Below are 19453 nucleotides of genomic sequence, written 5' to 3' on the forward strand. Positions count from 1 at the left end.
GTCGATAATAACTAAAACAAGATGAAGGATTATCTCCCTTATCAGATTATCGTCGGTAATATTTAAAAAAAGTAAATTCGGAAAACATTAACTTAAGTACATTAGATTTTTTTATCAAGCATCTTCTGACGATTTTGAGTCTAAAATCATAAATAAAGGCAAATTATGTTTAAAGATTATGATGAAAATTATGAAAATTCATATGATCTCCGTCGATAGAACTAGAAGTTAAAATGTATAGATATTAATTGTAAATATATAACGTATATAAATATAGTGTTTGTAAATCATGCTCAAGTCACGTTAATGTAATTAAATTTTACTGAATCGCATTTTGAAAAAATACAGCATTGGTGATGTTTAGCAATTTGCACATTTCTTTTAGATTTATGATACACGATTTCTTAATTAGTTAAAAAAAAAAAATAAGGGTATGTACGCATGAAATGAGATACGTGCATGCATATATATATATATATATATATATATATATATATATATATATATATATATATACACACACACACAATCGAGCAACTGCAATACAACGAAATATTTAGCAGGTGGATGACTAAAATGGGTCTCATTTTTCTAGAGTTAAGCTTAAGAGTTGGTTACTGAAGTCACCTATTGCTATTAACATTTAATGCATTGATCTTCGTGTAAGCACATAGAGATCTTAGGCAATTAACGATGGTTTCATCAAGATTTCGCTTACCTTCAGTAGGTGCATATTATAGTCATGCGGTCAAGATAGTCAGAAGTTGTCCTGACGGTAGAGTTTCGACCCTGGCTTGAGCGACCTGCTTGCCTAGAAGCATAGCAGAGCTGTGGCATAGGGGAAGAGTTTTTAAATAACTGTTTCTCATCATATATATATATATATATATATATATATATATATATATATATATATATATATATATATATATATTCTGAATAATATTCTTTAGAAGATTTATAATTTCGATTATTATTATTTGGTTACAATTCTCACAATTCTCACATCATTTCGGCGATGTAATCCAACTTTCTTCACCCTATCGAGGATACTTATGGCTAAATCGGGAATCTGCGCATAATTTCTGAAACTTTATTTAATCCAAGACGGATGATTGTTCTCATTCCGTCAAGTATAACCAGGTAGAGGCCTTAAATATATTCTTATTGTTGCCTGATTTAACCGTCAACATTTGAAAAACCGTCACAGCTGATTATTAATTACCGTGTTATCCCATGCGACATGTGTTTAGAAGCGCATCAGAAAGAGGACGCACCCTAACCGGGTCGAAACGTTGTGAAAGAAACATCCAAATGGCGAACAGTAATTCGATGCATTCGAGTTGATAGAAATGTAATTAATATAAATTATCAGATAATGTGGAAAACGTATGTATACTAAAATTGTTGCAAAAGTTTAATGAAATCTAAAGATTACTGTTTTTATTTTTTAGCAAAACTGGACATCTCTACGTCTGAAAAAAATGATTATACGTGTTAAGAATCTTTTGGCGGTGACGTGGGTCAAGTTAGAGGAATTAATAGATAGAGTGTGAAATGTTTGCTAAAATCTTTGTGAAAATGTTATTTGAGAGAGGATGAAATCGAAAGAAATGTAATAATGTTTAAACGGGGATAAAATGTACGCATTTTAGTTTTCGGAATTGATAACAGAGAAAAAGTTGTGTTGAAAGTGTTCGATTAAGTTTCTGTTTTAACTCCAGTGGCAAGAGAAATTTACATTATTTTATATATAAAAAGAAGATAAGATATATACATGTGTGTATTACGTGCGCGTGCGTGTGAATGGGTGAATGTTTCCAATGTATATATATATATATATATACATACATACATACATACACAATATAAAATAATATATTATATATTTTTTCTTTCAATATTTACTTAGCTATATCCAATGCATAAGAAAATTTTGTTGTTTCGCCGTATAAGGTATCCTTAGTGCAGTTAGACATATTGAGTGTTTCACGCTGAAATTTGAAACATGACATCTTGTACAGTAGTCAGCAATTCTAACCGTACGCTAGCGTGTGTGTATAAAATGACATTGACATCACCTGATAGATGACGAAGATGCAGTGCATATGTGTGTATGTGATGGAGAGATTAAGCAGGAAGAGAGACAGATGGTTGTTTTGAGATTTTGTGAAAAAGGGGCAATATGATAAAAGACGGAGATGAATTCAAAACTTTGGAGGGATAACCGCGAAGAATATGGAGATATAAAAAAAGAGAAACTAGATTGATGCATATGTAGAGATCAACACGTTGCCCAGGATATAAAGAAATTAAACGAGCAGCTTTAACAAATGGACAATGTTACGCGTTATGTGGGTAGGAAAATTGGGTAAAAAGAGATTAGAAAAGAAAATGTGTGAGAAAAAAGATCGCAACGTGCAAACATAAGTCAAGCGTTTGGTGATTGTGAACCGAATATGTAAAATTTAGATACAGTAAGAAACCGCCAGGTGTAAAAAAGGAAATAAAAGAGGATTAGAAATTTAAAAAATGTAAAGATGAAAAAGGGATAAAAATAAAAGAGAGGACAAGTTGAAGAATAAATAAAGAGAATGAAGAAAAGGGAAAAGAAAGTAATGTGAAATTATGAAAAAGAAATCCCTTAAAAAGTAAAGAAGATTGGATCAGAAAATATATGAAAATTGAGTGAGCGACGACGAAGGATTTTTTTAAGTTAAAGAAAGTAATAAAATAGAAGGGAGAAAATTGACAGCAAAAATGTACAGCGTAAGCGAAAGATTAAATAAATAGCGCATGAATGAAAGAAGGAAATAATGAATGAAGCAATAGGTGAACTGGGTAAAAAAAAGGAAAAGATAAAAGAAAGTGAAAGATAGACGAGAAAAAGAAAAACATTCAAAAAGAAAAATGAGTAAATATAAAGAGAGTGTTTAGGGAAAGAAAAGAAATATAATATGAATTACACAGAAGCAACAAATAAAGTTCAAAAAGGCATACATAAATGAATAAAAGAAAAAATGATCGTGAAAATACATGTAAAAGAAGAACATATAGAAAGAAAATAAAAGTAAAGTGAATAAAAACAAGAAATGTACAAATTCATTGAACATAGAAACGACAGAACTAAATAAAGAAAGACAGAAAAAGATGAGATAAAAAGATAGCGGACAAAAGCAAAGTGATGCTAGGAAAGGAAAAAAAAGAAAAGAGAAAGGGAAAATAAAGAGAGAAAGAAGTACAGGAAGGTAGGGAAAGGAATGAGAAATAGGGGAGATGAAAGATATGAAAATGAAAATAAATAAAAACATATGGATGTTTGAAGAATCGAATAGAACTGCATAATTAGAGCGCACCTTCTTTTTTGCTTTTATCCGATCCACAGAGCTGAATCAACATCGGTGTCATCAGATCCAGTTTGGTAACAAGAGTACAAAAATAAAAACAGAAAACAGATCAGCTTTTGATCCAGTAGGAAGAAAAAACTAAATAGTGACTGGAAATGAAACATCTTGTCTTCTTGAATAAGCATTGCCTTTCTGATAGAAAAAAAAACTACCATGGAGATGGATTATATGGATGTAGGTAGAAAAAGTACAACAGAGAGAGAGAGAGAGAGAAAGAGAGAGAAAGAGAGAAAGAGAGAGAGAGTGGGGGATGGGAAGATAAAGAGAGGGAGAGATGTATTAGAAAAAGAATAAGAGAGAAAGTCTATAAAGGAAATTATACGCACACACACACACACACACACACACACGCACATGCACACCCCCACAAACACACACACACGCATACACACACACAAACACACACACACACATATATATATATAAATATATATATATAAATATCTATAGTTAAAGCTTATTATTAGGTATATGTAAATTGGTATATATCCATTCAAATAGTGCTCGATACTAAAATAGTCAACAGTAGAGCTGCTGCAGTGCTGCATATATATAAATTGGGTGGGGGAGTGGTTCTGAAGGGTCGCATACACACAAAACTCGATTTGTCAGTCTACGATTATATATATATATGTGTGTGTGTGTGTGTGTGTGTGTGTGTTACAATAGTATATATTTAAGCGACTTAATATAATAGATAGATAGATAGATAGATAGATAGATAGATAGCGACATTTCGATAGCCAAAATATGAATGTGTTTACTTTAAAATTAATACTATTAATATTATAACCACAATAGGTTTCTATTTATTTATTTAAACTACAATAAATGATCAACAATGTGTTCACCCATTATTAACCTACCTGTCGCTTACATCTTTAGAGTTAATATCCACGACTAACATTTACAACTTCCAGAACTACATCTACAGCTTCAACCATTACGTTCGTTTCTAGTACCAACACACTCAGTCGCGACTACTGCCATCTCATAGGTTATTATTATTATTATTATTATTATTATTATTAAACTAATAATAATAACCGAAACCATAAAGAAAGCCATCCTCCCCTTATCTCCGCGTATGGCTATTGTTTATTGCACGCTAGATCCGCTGTTTGTTTTTAACAGCCGCAACAGTGCTTTCATTATCATCATTGTCTCGTATCAGCATCACCGAGTGTTGTCGGCATCCAACTGGTTATGGATATCGTTAATGTTTTATGCGTTCTGTGGTACTATTAGGAGGACATTCTTGTTCCTATTACACACATACAAAAACAAAAAAAAACACTAAAATAAAAATGGATTAATACACTTGTTATAATAAACATTACGGACACGAGATTGCAACTAACCAGTGGTTCAAACAGCTACGCTACCAGTACAAGCTACATTCATTCTAATATAACCACCATCCACGTTGCTACTACAATAACTAACTACTAATACTAATACTACTACTACTACTAATAGTAATAATAATAGGGATATAGCACTACCCAGACCGCAAATAGGAGCTGCTGGAATCTGTGAGTGGTTTATTGTCACTCAAAAGTCAGAAAATGCCATCAGCTGTTATCAATGGAATTCAATTGTAAACGGCTGTTGCGAGAAGGAAAAGTGGTTTGCAACGGTGATTGGAAGAAGCGGGGAGTAGTAAAAATTTAAGAAAATTTGTTGCCACTTAGACTCCAGGGAACACCACCTGTTTTTCTCAGTAGATCACTTGTAATAAATCGCATTAGAACTACTACTACTACTACTACTACTACTAATAATAATAATAATAATAATAATAATAATAATAACAACAACAACAACAACAACAAATACAACAACAATGAAAAGGGAAACTGAGGGTGGAGAGGGTGAAGTTAAGAACAGCCACTATTGCTACTGCTGATATTTTATTAGCCCGAGTAGAAAGGTATTACAGCTGCTTTTTCGTTCATACTGCTACTGCTGCTCCCTGTACAGTTGCAAGTGCTACGACTTATGTAGCTACACACATACGTGAATGATGGAAGATGATCTTGCGTTTGGTTGTTAGGACTAAAAGGAGGCGCGTCCATCAGCGCGTTGGAATGCCGAAGACGTATGTAATAATGAGGAACCCTTCCTACATCTGAAACACATACACACACAGAGGTATACATGTGTACACTTACGCATACATACAGTAATATACTTATTTACCTGCCTCTCTCTGTATATATATACATACACGCACACACACACATATATATATACATGTCTATATGTATATATATTTATATATATATATGTGAAAATAAATTATATATAAATATATAATATGATGTATGTGTAAATACATACGTATCGAAAAGAAAAAAAGTAAAAAAAAGAAGAGGGCAAACAAAAATATACGTTGGCTGCATGTACATATATACACATACGCATACACATATATATTTATGTAAATCAAAGGAATAGATTCAACCTCTCTCTCTCTTTTTCTCTCTCTCTCTCCATTATTGTATTATTTTGTTTGCCTAATTTCAACGATTGTCATCACAAGGAACTAATGAATGACAACGCTGCAACCGTGATGGATACACTCATTCTACAGACACGGTAAAACCAGGAGTTTATGCATCTATATGCACATATACACACACACATATATATATATATATATATACACGCACACATATATATACCTGTATATGCAAAGAGGGAAGAAACTAAAAAATTGAAAAATCAAAAAAAAAGAATCTGCTGTTACTATTGTCTGTTTGCCTTTTTTTTTTTGTTTTTTTTTTGTTTGGAGAAAAAGTGCGTGAAACCAGCCTACTTTTGGATCTAATTACCAATTTTTCATACACACGCACACACACATACTTATATATATAATATATAATAACAAATAAATATATATATATATAAAGATAAATATATATGTATATATGTGTGCGCACGCGTGTGGCTGTATGTATGCATATATAAAGAATATGCCAGGAAGTAACAGGTATTCTATTCTTGTTTAGCAAAAGAAAATCCCATAAAAGAGAGTGAAAATAAGAGAAAATCTGAAAGGATTGGCGAAAAAAAATAATGAAGAAGAAAAAGTTTTGAAATAAGAAATATTTTGAAAAATATCCTTTCAAGGAACAACTATTTTTAAGTGTTTTCTAACGTGAGAAGAAGCAGTTATGTTTACAGTTTTATAGAAAAAGCAGGTCATATTTGTCAGGTGAAACATTTTGATGTTATTAATTTTGCTATAATGCAAGTGGAAAATCTGTCCGCTCTGATGTAGAGAACGTGACAATACTTATCTAACCTCACACACACACACACACACAGATAGATATTATATGTACATGCATAACATGTAAAGTATATAAATGTATTTATATATTTATGTTTATATTTGAATGTTTGTGTAAATGCATTTGTAAAGACTTGAATGATGTTACACAAATCTTTTGTTGTTCGTATGTATTTCCAGATTTAAACTCAGTTTTGTTTATAATTTAAGAATAAATCACTTGTATACCAGTAGTAGTTGCTAATCACTATTTAGCTTACATACAAAGAAAAAAGCTGCTTTCGTCTACATTTGGTTCTGCTATTTACCGAGAATTAAACAAGAAAAAAAGAAGAAAAAGAAGAAAGTCTATTACTTTCATTGCCGCTGTCAATCACAAACCCCGAATCATCACACTTTCACATGTAATCATATATACATATTTTTTTACAAAGGCGCCTGATACACATCATATGAGTTTAATTATTACTACATATATATACGTGTATACATCTATATAGACATCTATGTACATGTATACACATATACATATATTTAAATAATTAAACTGTTTTAATTCTCAGATCTTGTTGCTTCCTCTTTGATCATCCGTGATCATCGAAACACGCCTGGGAAAATTAAAATGATTAATGTGTTTATTTTTTTCATTTAACAAAACTAAGGACATCTTTCATACGTTTTAATTGAATATCAAAACGGATATATAGTACATACTGCTAAAAAGTTGGAAATATTTACTAAAAACAAGGATAAAGGAAATAGACACAATTATAAAGATATAAAAATAAAGCAGAAAAAGAAATAAAGCGCTAATAAATTATATGTAAGCATAAGTAATAAAAGCAAATATAAGTTAAAATATAAAAGATAAGTTGTTGTAAATAAGAAGAATCTCCTGTGCCAACAAGTGTTTCGAATTAGCACAATTTTTCGTCTTTATCTCTTCTTTATATTATTTATTTTGTATTTGTAATCGATAACTAGAATCTTTTTTACAATTTAATCTTTAAATAGTCTACAAACACACACACACACATACACACACACACACACACAGAGTCGCGTGCATATTTACACGCGTCGATAAAAATACTAATAATATTACTTCTACTGCTACTAATACTACTAATGATAATAGCATCTGTTTTTGCCTGTAAACGATTATGGATAATGACTCGTGTTTGAAATCCTAGTAACAACTAGTAACTCCATTTTTGTCATATCTCTGACACTGCTCTCTTAAAAGAAGACGAATGTCAATAAATAGATGAATATGTATAATAATATATAAACATATATACATGTCTATGTAAGTAAATAAATATATAATTTATATATACATAGATATGTATATATATGCATACTTGTCTTTTAATATTTAAGATACGCATTATTCTCGCATGTGTTTGTAGTGTCCACTTTCAAGGTACTTTTGCAATAAAAAAATAATACGTTTCTGCTGACATTAAACAACTCTAAACACATCATTAACGGTTGTAATTAGCGGGAAATATTTGGAATAATCAAAAACTCATATTTTATTTCTATTCTGTTTCACTGTGTCTTTCTAGCTGGAGATAGGTAGATAGGTAAATAGATTAAAAAGTAGATGCATATAGATAGATAAAACAAATACTATAAGAACAGCAACTGTCAAAGCTAAATTAAAAATAAGTACCCGTTACTTTCAACATTCATCAAAACCTACAATATGACCTGCTAATTCTATAATCGCAATAACTAAAATACAAAAAATATATTTTTGTAGGATATATATATATAAATATATTTATATATATATACACACACATATATATATGTATATCTATATATAATTATATGCCTATCAGAGTCATTCTATGTCATCATTTTTCTCATCACCATTGACATCGACATTGTCATCATCAATTATACAACCGTTGAAAACAGCATTAAACAAAAATTACAAGAAAATCAGCAACAAAAAAAACAGCAACAACAATAACAGTAACAGCAAGAACAAGTTAATTTGTTTGCAGTTCTTTTAATTTCTACTTACTCTAATCGCGTGTGCTACTCGGATTTCAAAGTGGAATAATTTACTGCATAAAAAATATATTTATCAAAGTTGAAAAAATAATCAATCCAACAAAAAATGGGTATACATAACATAAATTTAAACGGTTCAGTTTAACATACACACGCATACACACACACACACACATATATATATATATATATATATATATACATACATACATACATACATACATATCACACGTGCATCAATAACAAAATAACCACACATAAGATTGAAATCTATCTGCAAACATGAAAAAATATATTTAAGAAATATTTTTATGTTAATATAACACAAAATTGTTAAGGAATCTGAATAGATATATAGCAAAAATGATGTATGTAAAATCACCATTATTTTTTAAAGAGTGTTTTTCGCCACTTATTGATTAAATTAAATATAAAATCGCACCATTTTATAACTCCCATTTATTGCTAAAAGAGAATCGTAAATTTTCGAACTTTTCCATCCAAACATTGAAAAAGGTTTTTAAAAGCACATATCATGCTGTTATATTTCTTCTAAATTAAGGTCAATAAAACGAAGACTAATTTCCTTTGAAATCTTCCGCTTATTGTCAACGTATGGTTGACTCGACAACTATTTCTGTGTTTTCGAATAATGGAAGAGATAGATAGATATATAAACTAAAAGACAAAATAAAAACGGAGAGAGGGGGAGAAAAAAACAAAGCGAGAAGAGGCAGGGAGGTGGAGACATGTAAAGAAAACATAGAAAGTAATACTTAATTATATAAATATATAACATATATATTCTATTTATCTTTTAAATATTCGTTGATTTATATATATATATATATTTATTTATATATATTTATCTATGTACACGTATGTATATATTTCCTTAAACATATGTGCCTACTGTTTCAGCTTTATGAAATAGGTCGATATTAATATATGCAAACAAATGTATTTTATTTTTTTAATAAATATGCTTCAATAATCATTTGGCATATTAAAAACAAATGCAAAGATGTTGAAACAGAAAACGAAACAACTTAGCTCCCACCAACATAAATGTTTTGTATATGAGGATGTATAATTAAAGCCCTGTATATATATATATATATATATATATATATATATATATATATATATATATATATATATATATATATATATATATATATATGTATGTATGTATGTATGCATATCAACATGTTCTAATGTGTTAACATGGAAAGACATGTTATGATAAATAGATCTGATAAATAATGATACACTTTTCAATCCTTAACGAAAATAAATAATCGAATACATTCAACAATTTTGTTTCTCCGCAACCATTTTAATAGTTCAAAGTGGTAATTAGTGATTGTATAATACATATTTAATATCATTTCTAGATGATATCTTATATGTATTTCTTAGTATAAAAACCAGAATCAATAAAGTTTTCCAATATCAAATTTCCGCAAACACAAAAATCAAATGAAATAAAGAGCCGTCCGAAATAACGAGCGACCAAGACCAAAAGACCAGTTATCTCATCACATTGCAATCGAAAACTTTTATAAACATCAGCAGTATACATAGATAAGTATATAACTCCGGCTTGTGATTATGTGACAGCCTTGCTGTGAGTCTAAAGCAGCCCTTTACTCTCTTACCTGGATGTAGTGAGTTTACCCAACATTTATCAAAATTGTAGTCCTTCAGTTCAGTGAGGAGGGTTTCTCCAAAACTACCATGGCCTCTGTCGCGGCATGGTTACCATTTGCCCGGGCCTCGGCCATTGGCTGGGTCCCCGTGGCTAGAAACCCCTTGCCCACACCTAAAGTGCGGGAAGAACACAAAAGAGGGGATAATAAAATGCTTATAAATGTATCAGGGAGGCGGTTTGAAACTTGGAGGACTACCCTGGAAAAGTACCCTGACACATTGCTCGGTTCCAACGAGAAAGAATTTTTTTACGACGAGGAGACGAAAGAATATTTTTTTGATCGCGATCCTGAGTTTTTCCGGCATGTCCTGAATTACTATAGAACGGGCAAACTTCATTACCCAAAGCATGAATGTATACAGTCTTACGACGAGGAAATGGCATTTTTTGGTATTATGCCGGACCTCATCGGGGACTGTTGTTATGAGGATTACAAAGACCGGCGGAGGGAAAATAGCGAACGTCTTCTTGACGACAAAGCCTCCGAAAGTGGGGACAGTAAACCAGCGGTGACTATTAGGGAGAAATTCTGGCGGGCCTTCGAGAACCCCCACATCGGTACGACTGCACTCGTTTTTTACTACGTAACTGGATTTTTTATTGCGGTCTCCGTCATGGCGAATGTAGTGGAGACCGTGCCTTGCGGGATTATCCCAGAAACGAATGAGAACCCTCCCTGTGGGGAGAGGTATGAATTGGCCTTTTTTTGTTTGGACACAGCTTGTGTCATGATCTTCACGGCGGAGTACCTCTTACGGGCGTATGCAGCGCCCGACAGATGCAAGTTTATAAGGAGTGTCATGAGTATAATCGATGTGGTGGCCATTCTACCGTACTATATTGGCTTAGTTATTACGGACAACGACGACGTGAGCGGAGCATTCGTGACGCTTCGAGTATTTCGCGTCTTTAGGATTTTCAAATTTTCCAGGCATTCACAAGGATTACGGATTTTAGGTTACACACTTAAAAGTTGCGCCAGCGAACTTGGTTTTCTGCTATTCTCTCTAACGATGGCTATCATAATTTTTGCAACTGTGATGTTTTACGCGGAAAAGAATGTGACGAGAACAAAATTCACCAGTATTCCAGAGGCATTTTGGTACACTATAGTTACCATGACAACATTAGGGTAAGTTCTGGCTCATTTTTTTTATTTTTTTCTCACAGTTTTTTTTTTTATTATTATTATTCACATGTCATCCCACGTTGACACAGATAAAATAAGTTTGTCGTTGTTATGGTTATTGCATATATTTAAAATGACACGAAAAAATCATCATTCTAGAAAATGCATAATTGTATTTTGGAGACCGGAAACGGATCTATATAATATGCATTATGTGATGCATGAATGATTTTCACTTCCGGTAAGTGTTCTTATATTGACAAAGATGTGAATGCACAAACAAAGCAAAAAGGAATGAACAAAATAACGTAAATTCAAATGTTTTTCAATCAGTTATGTCAGACAAACGCAGCAGGTATTCCATCAGCAGTGTGTTTATTGATTGTAACAGCCACATTATAAAAGTTATAAACTAGGTCAAACGGAATTTTGTACTGATGTTTCATTATAGTATGCTTAACAAAACGACAACAACAACAATTATTATTATTATTATTATTATTATTATTATTATTATTATTATTATTATTATTGTTGTTGTTGTTGTTGTTGTTGTTGACTTAGCAGGAGCTTTCACACATGCTATAATTACAGAATTCTCTTTGAGAACAACTGTGGTGTTCCATGGAGTCTGACAATAATTTTCCCCAGATTTTCAGTACTCTTACGACACCATTTGCAAATTAATTCGTCATTGCAATAACAGTTTACCATTGAGTTTTTTTTTGTAGTGGTCATTGGTCTTCACTGGAATTTGAGTGACAAAAAGCCTCCACAATGTTCCAGTCCTCTTTGCACTCATCCAGTGGAGGCCTAGTTAATGCTTTCTCTCCTAGGTATTTCCATCTTCCTTGACCCTTAAAGTAGTTGGTGCGGTGCCAGTCGTGCTGTTGCCAGATTTGGGAGGGGGTAAGGGAAAGAGAGGGGGAAAGAGAAAGGGAGGGTGAAAGGGAAAGGGAGACGGAAAGCGAAATAGAGTGGGAAAAGGAAAGAAAGAAGGGAAAGGAAAAATAGGCATTTTTCTCTTTTGGTGTACCAGTTTTCTTGGTTGCGCATTTTTGTTTCACTTCTGTTGCCGTTTATATAAACCGGTTAGAATTTGTCGCTCGTATGGACTAGTTCCTGTACTACCATTTGTTGCAGGATCTCTTCTAATCGATTTCGAATTCTCTTAGTTTTTTATGAAAGTTTTTGGGATTGTCTCTTATCCTCCTAAAACTAGTAGTAGTAGTAGTAGTAGTAGTAGTAGTATTGTTGTTGTTCTTGTTGTTAATATTATTTCTATACGCTATTCTAATTTCTTGTTCATGCGTAGGTTAGCACCCTCCACCCACTCTTAAAAAATAGGATCGCTCGACTAACCTCTACTATTCACTCATTTTGAAAGATCGTATCGCCCAATCGCCGAAGATGGCAGGCATTGTTTTTATTTCACCTGATATTGTCGTTGTGTGGAATGTGAAAATCGAACGAAAATGCATGCACTGTTTTTTGTGTTTTTGTTTGTTTTGTTGTTGTTTTTTTTTGGGGGGGTGCCAGAGAATAATATTTGTTCTGTTAAAGATGGTACTCTAATATTGTGGGGTTGTGTTTGCACCGGATGGTTCAATGAATAGAAATACGTTACAAATTCCCACAAGTGTTTTATAAATAGACTTTCAAAATCAGAGATAATCTAAAACTACAGTAACTCCAGTAGGTCGACAAAGATTTTTCAGTTTAACAAACGTCTACGAAAATTATTTTGGGTCTACATTCACGCCGGATAGCCACAGAATATGAATATTTTTAAGTGAGGCAACAATATACAACAAATGACTATATGATTTCCACAGGCCATGTTACTGATAACAATGCTTTAAGGCATTTCATTTCGCACTATGTTGTCACTCTTCACGCACATTAAATAAATGAGATCGTAATAGTGATTAGTGATTAATTTGATGCGATTATCCTGAATAATTCTGTTTTTACACATTTTAAAATTAATTGTTCCAAAATCAAATTATGTTATCTAGTTAATTAACACAGTAAAATGTGTATATTAAATTTAAATACGCTTGAAAAAGTGGCATTCGCTTTATTGATTTAAAGAATATTTAATTGATAATTAGTTTTGCGGTAGTAAAAGGGAATATTGTGTTAAAAATTAAATTGCGTTTTACGGAAGATGTATCATTCTTGATAGTATAGTCTTGACATACATCTATTATTTCAAAAGGAAAGCAATTGTTAGCAGTGGTTTATAGTTACTGATAGTAATTGTCATGCTCTAAATCATTTCACATTATTGTCAGCAAATATATCTTTACTATGACATTATAAATTTCACCTTTTTTTTTCAATAAAGTGCTAAACTCTATGTTTAAATCGCAGCTTCTTTAAGAGTTTTCAGATTAAAACGGTCTGATGTTCTTAGTGATTTTTCTGCAAGAACAAATATTCAAGTTGTAATCTATCAAATGCTAGTTTGCTATTTCTGTTCGCTATTGAGTTAGAATCCGGTCAGTTGCAACGAAAGGAAATCGCAAAGAAGGTGAAAGGAAGCCACATAGACATTTTAAATAGCATATGTTCAATAGCTTAACTATTCGTTTACGACTGGTTTTTTGAAGCTGAATGTCATGTTATTGAAGCGAATCTGCCATTAGGTACAGCCTTTGAGAATACCTAAGATAAATAACTAATAAGATAAATACTTAATAAGCGAGTCGATGTAGAATATGTCTAATATTTCTTTGAAATTTACTTGATTTAATATAAGACCATAATGAAGTATTTATTAAATACTAAAAACTAGAAAAGTGTATTACCTGTGAAGAGTTTAGAAATATAATCATTTTTTGCTTTTGATTAGTTATAAAGTCCGGGACTGGTCTTTAAATTAAAAATTAATCCCTACAATGGTAAAATCATGTTTGTACCGATAGGTTTGATTTTACTTTGCATATAAAAATCATGTATAGTGATTCATAGTTTGCCCTTGGTTTTAGATTTGCAATCTGTGCTAAAAGCGTGAACAGGTTCAAATATAAGTTAGTCTTTCATTTTTGCTTGATTTTTATCGCAACTAATTGCATTGTCAATAGACAGTAATCTATGTATTATTAAACAGTTACTGCATTTTTAATGTTTGTTTGTTTGTACGCAAATAGTACCATGCGATTGGTTGACAACAAAGAAATAAGTAGAGCGCACATTACGATGCCATATCCGTTTTTAATTCAGCATATTTAACTAGATACATATTTTAGAAATTTAAAGAAATTAACACAACATAAAACCACATTAAATATTTAAAAATCTAAATGACATTTTGGATAATTCACAACGTCCACATAAATAATATTTGATAGTAGTTCAAAGTGACGTATTATTTACTTAAGAGCAAAATTCTAATGGTTTTGCAAATAAAACAGTACGTACGTTCATTAATCATAGGTATTTACAGGTAGTCACTCATGCAAATACTAAGTAGCGTATTTTTCAAGGAAATTTCTTCGTACTAGCTATAAAGCGATAGAAGCCAGGTAAAAATGAAAATTGACATACCCAGGTATCGTACTGACACTACTCGCGGAATCAGTATGAATTAGTATAAAATGTTACAATTTATAACCACAAAAAAATAAATTGTGTCTTAATAGGAGGATATTCAATCTTCTGAAACAAGTAATGGAACTACAAAGAACTGAGTTGAGAGTCTGAATCGTTTCATTCGTTGCGTCATTAAAAAAAAAACTTGATTTCTGAAGTTGTGACGAAAAAGGGCCAGTTATAAATATTGTTATGCCAATCATAAAAATTCCACTCTTTTTATTAAATAAGAGTTTGCCAATACTATATTGTCTCACCCAATAAAAATAATAATTAAAACAATATTATGACTGCATAAACGTTGATTATTAAATAACAACATTATTATTCAGAGGTGAGGGTTTTATATGTCTTAATATTTGACAGCGCAGATTAGAAAATCATACAAACGCTTTCGGGTCTATTACAATCTGATTTTTATTGACACTTTGGTGGAATTATATATATATATATATATATATATATATATATATATATATATATATATATATATATATATATATATATCCACAAAAATAAGAGAATGTTTTTATTTTAATTTAACTTAAAAAGTGCACATTTTCTCCCGGCTATGTACACACAATCGTCGCTCTCAGAAGCATTGCTGGCCGGATTCATTGCAATGCCTTTCAGCTCCGCTCTTGGATGATATACATTTGGTGATATTCTTGAGTTGAGAAAAAAGAAAAGTCACACATAGACGAGAAAAATAGGGAGATTATTCCAGTATGATGAAGTAATTTTTATTCTGTATTCGGAGTTTAGACAAAAGATTCATTCATTTATTTTGTATGAATCAGATGTCTTTTTTTTGTTGGCACTAGTTTCCCCGATATCTTTCTAGTTAGAATACTTTCAAGAAATACATTTAGTACTTACAGAAAAATACGTGAAGAACGTTTAACGTGAAAGCTATTCTGTGGGGAAAAAAACCTGTATTCAAACTTGACGCACCCGGGATCTCAGTCCCCGTTGTAAACATTTAACCTCCGGCTCCTTTCGCCATGTTCGTTGATAATACAATCGATTAATCCTTCTTTTCCTTATTGCTCACACAGCGCAACATGTCATTTAACGTTAAAACAAACCTCCATAAACACTTACACCACACCCATACACACCTCCACAGGCACACACACACTCATATAAACATACTTCTAAACACACATACATACCTTCACACACATATATATAATATATTTCTCTTTTCTTTTAATTTTTCTGTGTGTCTTTTCACTTTTTCCCGGAAACTAATAGCCAATCTGACTGTAATTTTGTATGGACCTTTGTCAAAACAAAGGTGATGCGAACTAAGCATTAAAGTATTCATTCAATGCATAGATACAAACACACACATTATATATATATATATATATATATATATATATATATATATATATATATATATATATATATATCTGTGTGTGTGTGTGTTAAATATATATTATAGTGATTAAACTACATTTTTTCGTCCTGTAAAGAATTGACAGGATAAAACTCAGATTCATTTTATTACCATATATATATATTTGATATATACGTGCATTTAATTTAACTAATTAACTAACCAATATGATTCATTGTTATTCTCGTACACAAGTTAATGTTTTCATTAGATAACAGCAGACTTATCTCAAACAAATGCTTAACTGACTTTTACTGCCCCTACTTTTGTCCGGTTTCATATAGGAATTGCACACATTTTTTTCTGTAAATCCAATTAATATGTCACCTTATCTTAAGACGTGTGTGCTTGCAGTATTTTTCTTATTTCTATTTCAGGTCTTAGATTAGTTTATTCAATTATATTTAGTTTATTCTTTATTACTTCTTTTGTGTTGTTCTAAATTTAAATATATACTGTGTATACGATTGTTTACTATTTCATTTCTACAATTTATTAGGTCATTAAATTTGGAAATTCAAATATATATAAATATGCATGCAATTTAACGGCTTAGGATAGTAATGACATATAAATATAAAAATAGCATTGCATTAGGTTCTCTGTTAGATTGCTCAATAATGCGATACTAGAACTATAAATGTATTCTTAAATATACCACGTTAGTAAGATCAGACACTCAAGCAGTTACTCTTTCTCAAAATGTTGAAATGTACATTCATGCGTTGTGATACTCCTCAACAGCACATCGAAAAACTAATTAGTTTTTCTATGTGCTGATGAAACCCAGTCGTGCAGAATTAAAATTGATGAACTATTATATATTCTAATGCTAACAGAGGGATTGAAACAATTGTATGCAATAAAAGACCTACTTGAGTGCTTGTTTCTGCGAACGTGGTATATTTAAGAAAAAGTATTTATTGATTGATTGTCTAATCTAACTTCAATCAGACTATCCTTGAATTTTTATATGTCGTCCGAAAGCAATTATAAATGGGGATATTTTCTGAAAACATACAATAGTTTGGTATAAATAAATTCATAATAAAAATAATTTTGTTTGATACAAGACCTTGTTTTTCTTGGAAACTATCACACACACACACACACACACACACACACACACACATATATATATATATATATATATATATATATATATATATATATATATATATATATATATATATATATAGTGTTACCAGTGCAGAGTGAGGGGAAAAGATGGAGATTTGTAGTAAATAAGTAAATAGTAGTATTATTGTGCTAATAATTTTATTTTTGCTGGCGATGGAGTAATCTACGATGGAGTACTCTACGCTGGAGTACTCTACAATGTGTCTGACAAACACCTGCACAGAGTCTCTAACGAAGACATGGCTTTAGCAGTCTTGTTTGAATGATACTTGCACTTTGTTCGCCGGGTATATTCGCCAGATCTTTTTAAAGAATCTCAAAATATTCCTAAGGTGCATACTTATTAAATTTCAATACTCAGAATGTATTGAATTTGAGATAGATGCCATACGATTAGTTTTTAACGAATATCTGGTACTCAATTCATTTATTTTAAAAAAGCCTTCTTCTTGAGCTGCACAAATGGAAAAATGTCAGAAGTCAATTTCTGATGCCTGGGTCGAGACGGATGTGTAACTTTTATGCATATTTATCTCTCCCTCACACGCTATCCATATATATATATATATATATATATATATATATATATATATATATATATATATATATACACTTATTCGAGACGTAAATACAAATTCTATCTAAGCACAAAAATATTATTAACTATGTTCATTGTCATGTGGTAGGTTTCAGGGAGACGTTTCCTTCCTGGTAGTTTTTTTTGTAATATCATGGAAATGGATGTGTTTCCATGCCAAATACAAAGTCACATCTCTCAAAATTAGTTAGTTGTCTCGTTTTTCTTCTCTTTTGTTCTTCTTTCTCTTTTTCTTCTTGTTCTTCGCCCTTTTCTTCTTCTCGATATTATTATTAGTCATTCACTATAGAAGTTCTAACACAGACCTTCATCAGCGATTACTCACTAGCAATAACTCCTGATATTTCTAGGAGTCTGATTGGCAAAAAGTCTCATTAGATTCTATCAGCGCTCTCCAACTCGAGAAAACGAGTGCAGATGGCTTCATCTTATCGAAACAGCCGCCTACCTTTGATCTATTGCTGGAAACTGCTATTGGTATTCCTTGGGATGCGGGTGACAAAAATGTCTCTCTGTGTCAATGCTCTCCACACTTTTCCCGTGGAGGTCTCGTCAGTGCTCTCTTTCCTCAGTCTTTTCGGATCCTTAGCGACTCGTAGAATTGATGCCATCAGATTTAGATGCCACCATTTTAGGAAGGGGGGCGTAATTAACAGCATTTTGTGATTTCAGTGTTGTTGATTTCCTGATGGCGTATTCTGTTTTTGCTATATTTCTTTTATGGTATTCAAGTCTGCGTTGATTGGTCTCTAAGATTTTCCTGAAGATTTCAGCCATTTTTAATATTGCTGTCCGTTTTCCCTTAACAATTTTTCACCTGTTCTCCCTTTTTTCACTCTCGGAACTGCCGTTTATAACGAAATTCTTGTTTATAACGATGGTTAACTTTCTTTTTGAATTTGAGTTACAATAAGTTTTGTCGGAATTTCAATACTCTCAGTGCCATTCCATTCGTCATTTTTTTCATATATATATTCTGGCAGTTTCAGCTCGATTAAATTCGTGTATTGTTCTTTCTATATTTTAGCTTTTTTATGTGGCATTGTTCTATTTTGTGGTTTGTCAGTGTTTCCAGATTCTGTAGATTGGCTTCTGTACTAAAAATTTACTTTATTATTATTATTCTTAGTAGTAGTA

General features: G+C 31.6%; 1 protein-coding gene across 1 annotated transcript in view; it reads left to right on the forward strand.

The window, feature by feature from the left end:
- Nucleotides 1-2098: 2098 nt before the first annotated feature.
- LOC145293836 (potassium voltage-gated channel protein Shal-like) overlaps nt 2099-19453 on the forward strand; it is a 712429-nt gene continuing 695074 nt past the window's right edge. Inside the window, exon 1 of the mRNA XM_080140495.1 lies at nt 2099-11579. Within this exon, the coding sequence (XP_079996621.1) occupies nt 10474-11579 (1106 nt within the window). The 5' untranslated portion in view covers nt 2099-10473. The remainder of the gene's footprint in view (nt 11580-19453) is intronic.

The sequence above is a fragment of the Euprymna scolopes genome, chromosome 15 (assembly GCF_053919585.1).
Source record: "Euprymna scolopes isolate OS-2025 chromosome 15, ASM5391958v1, whole genome shotgun sequence".
In the NCBI taxonomy this organism is placed as follows: Eukaryota; Metazoa; Mollusca; class Cephalopoda; order Sepiida; family Sepiolidae; genus Euprymna; species Euprymna scolopes.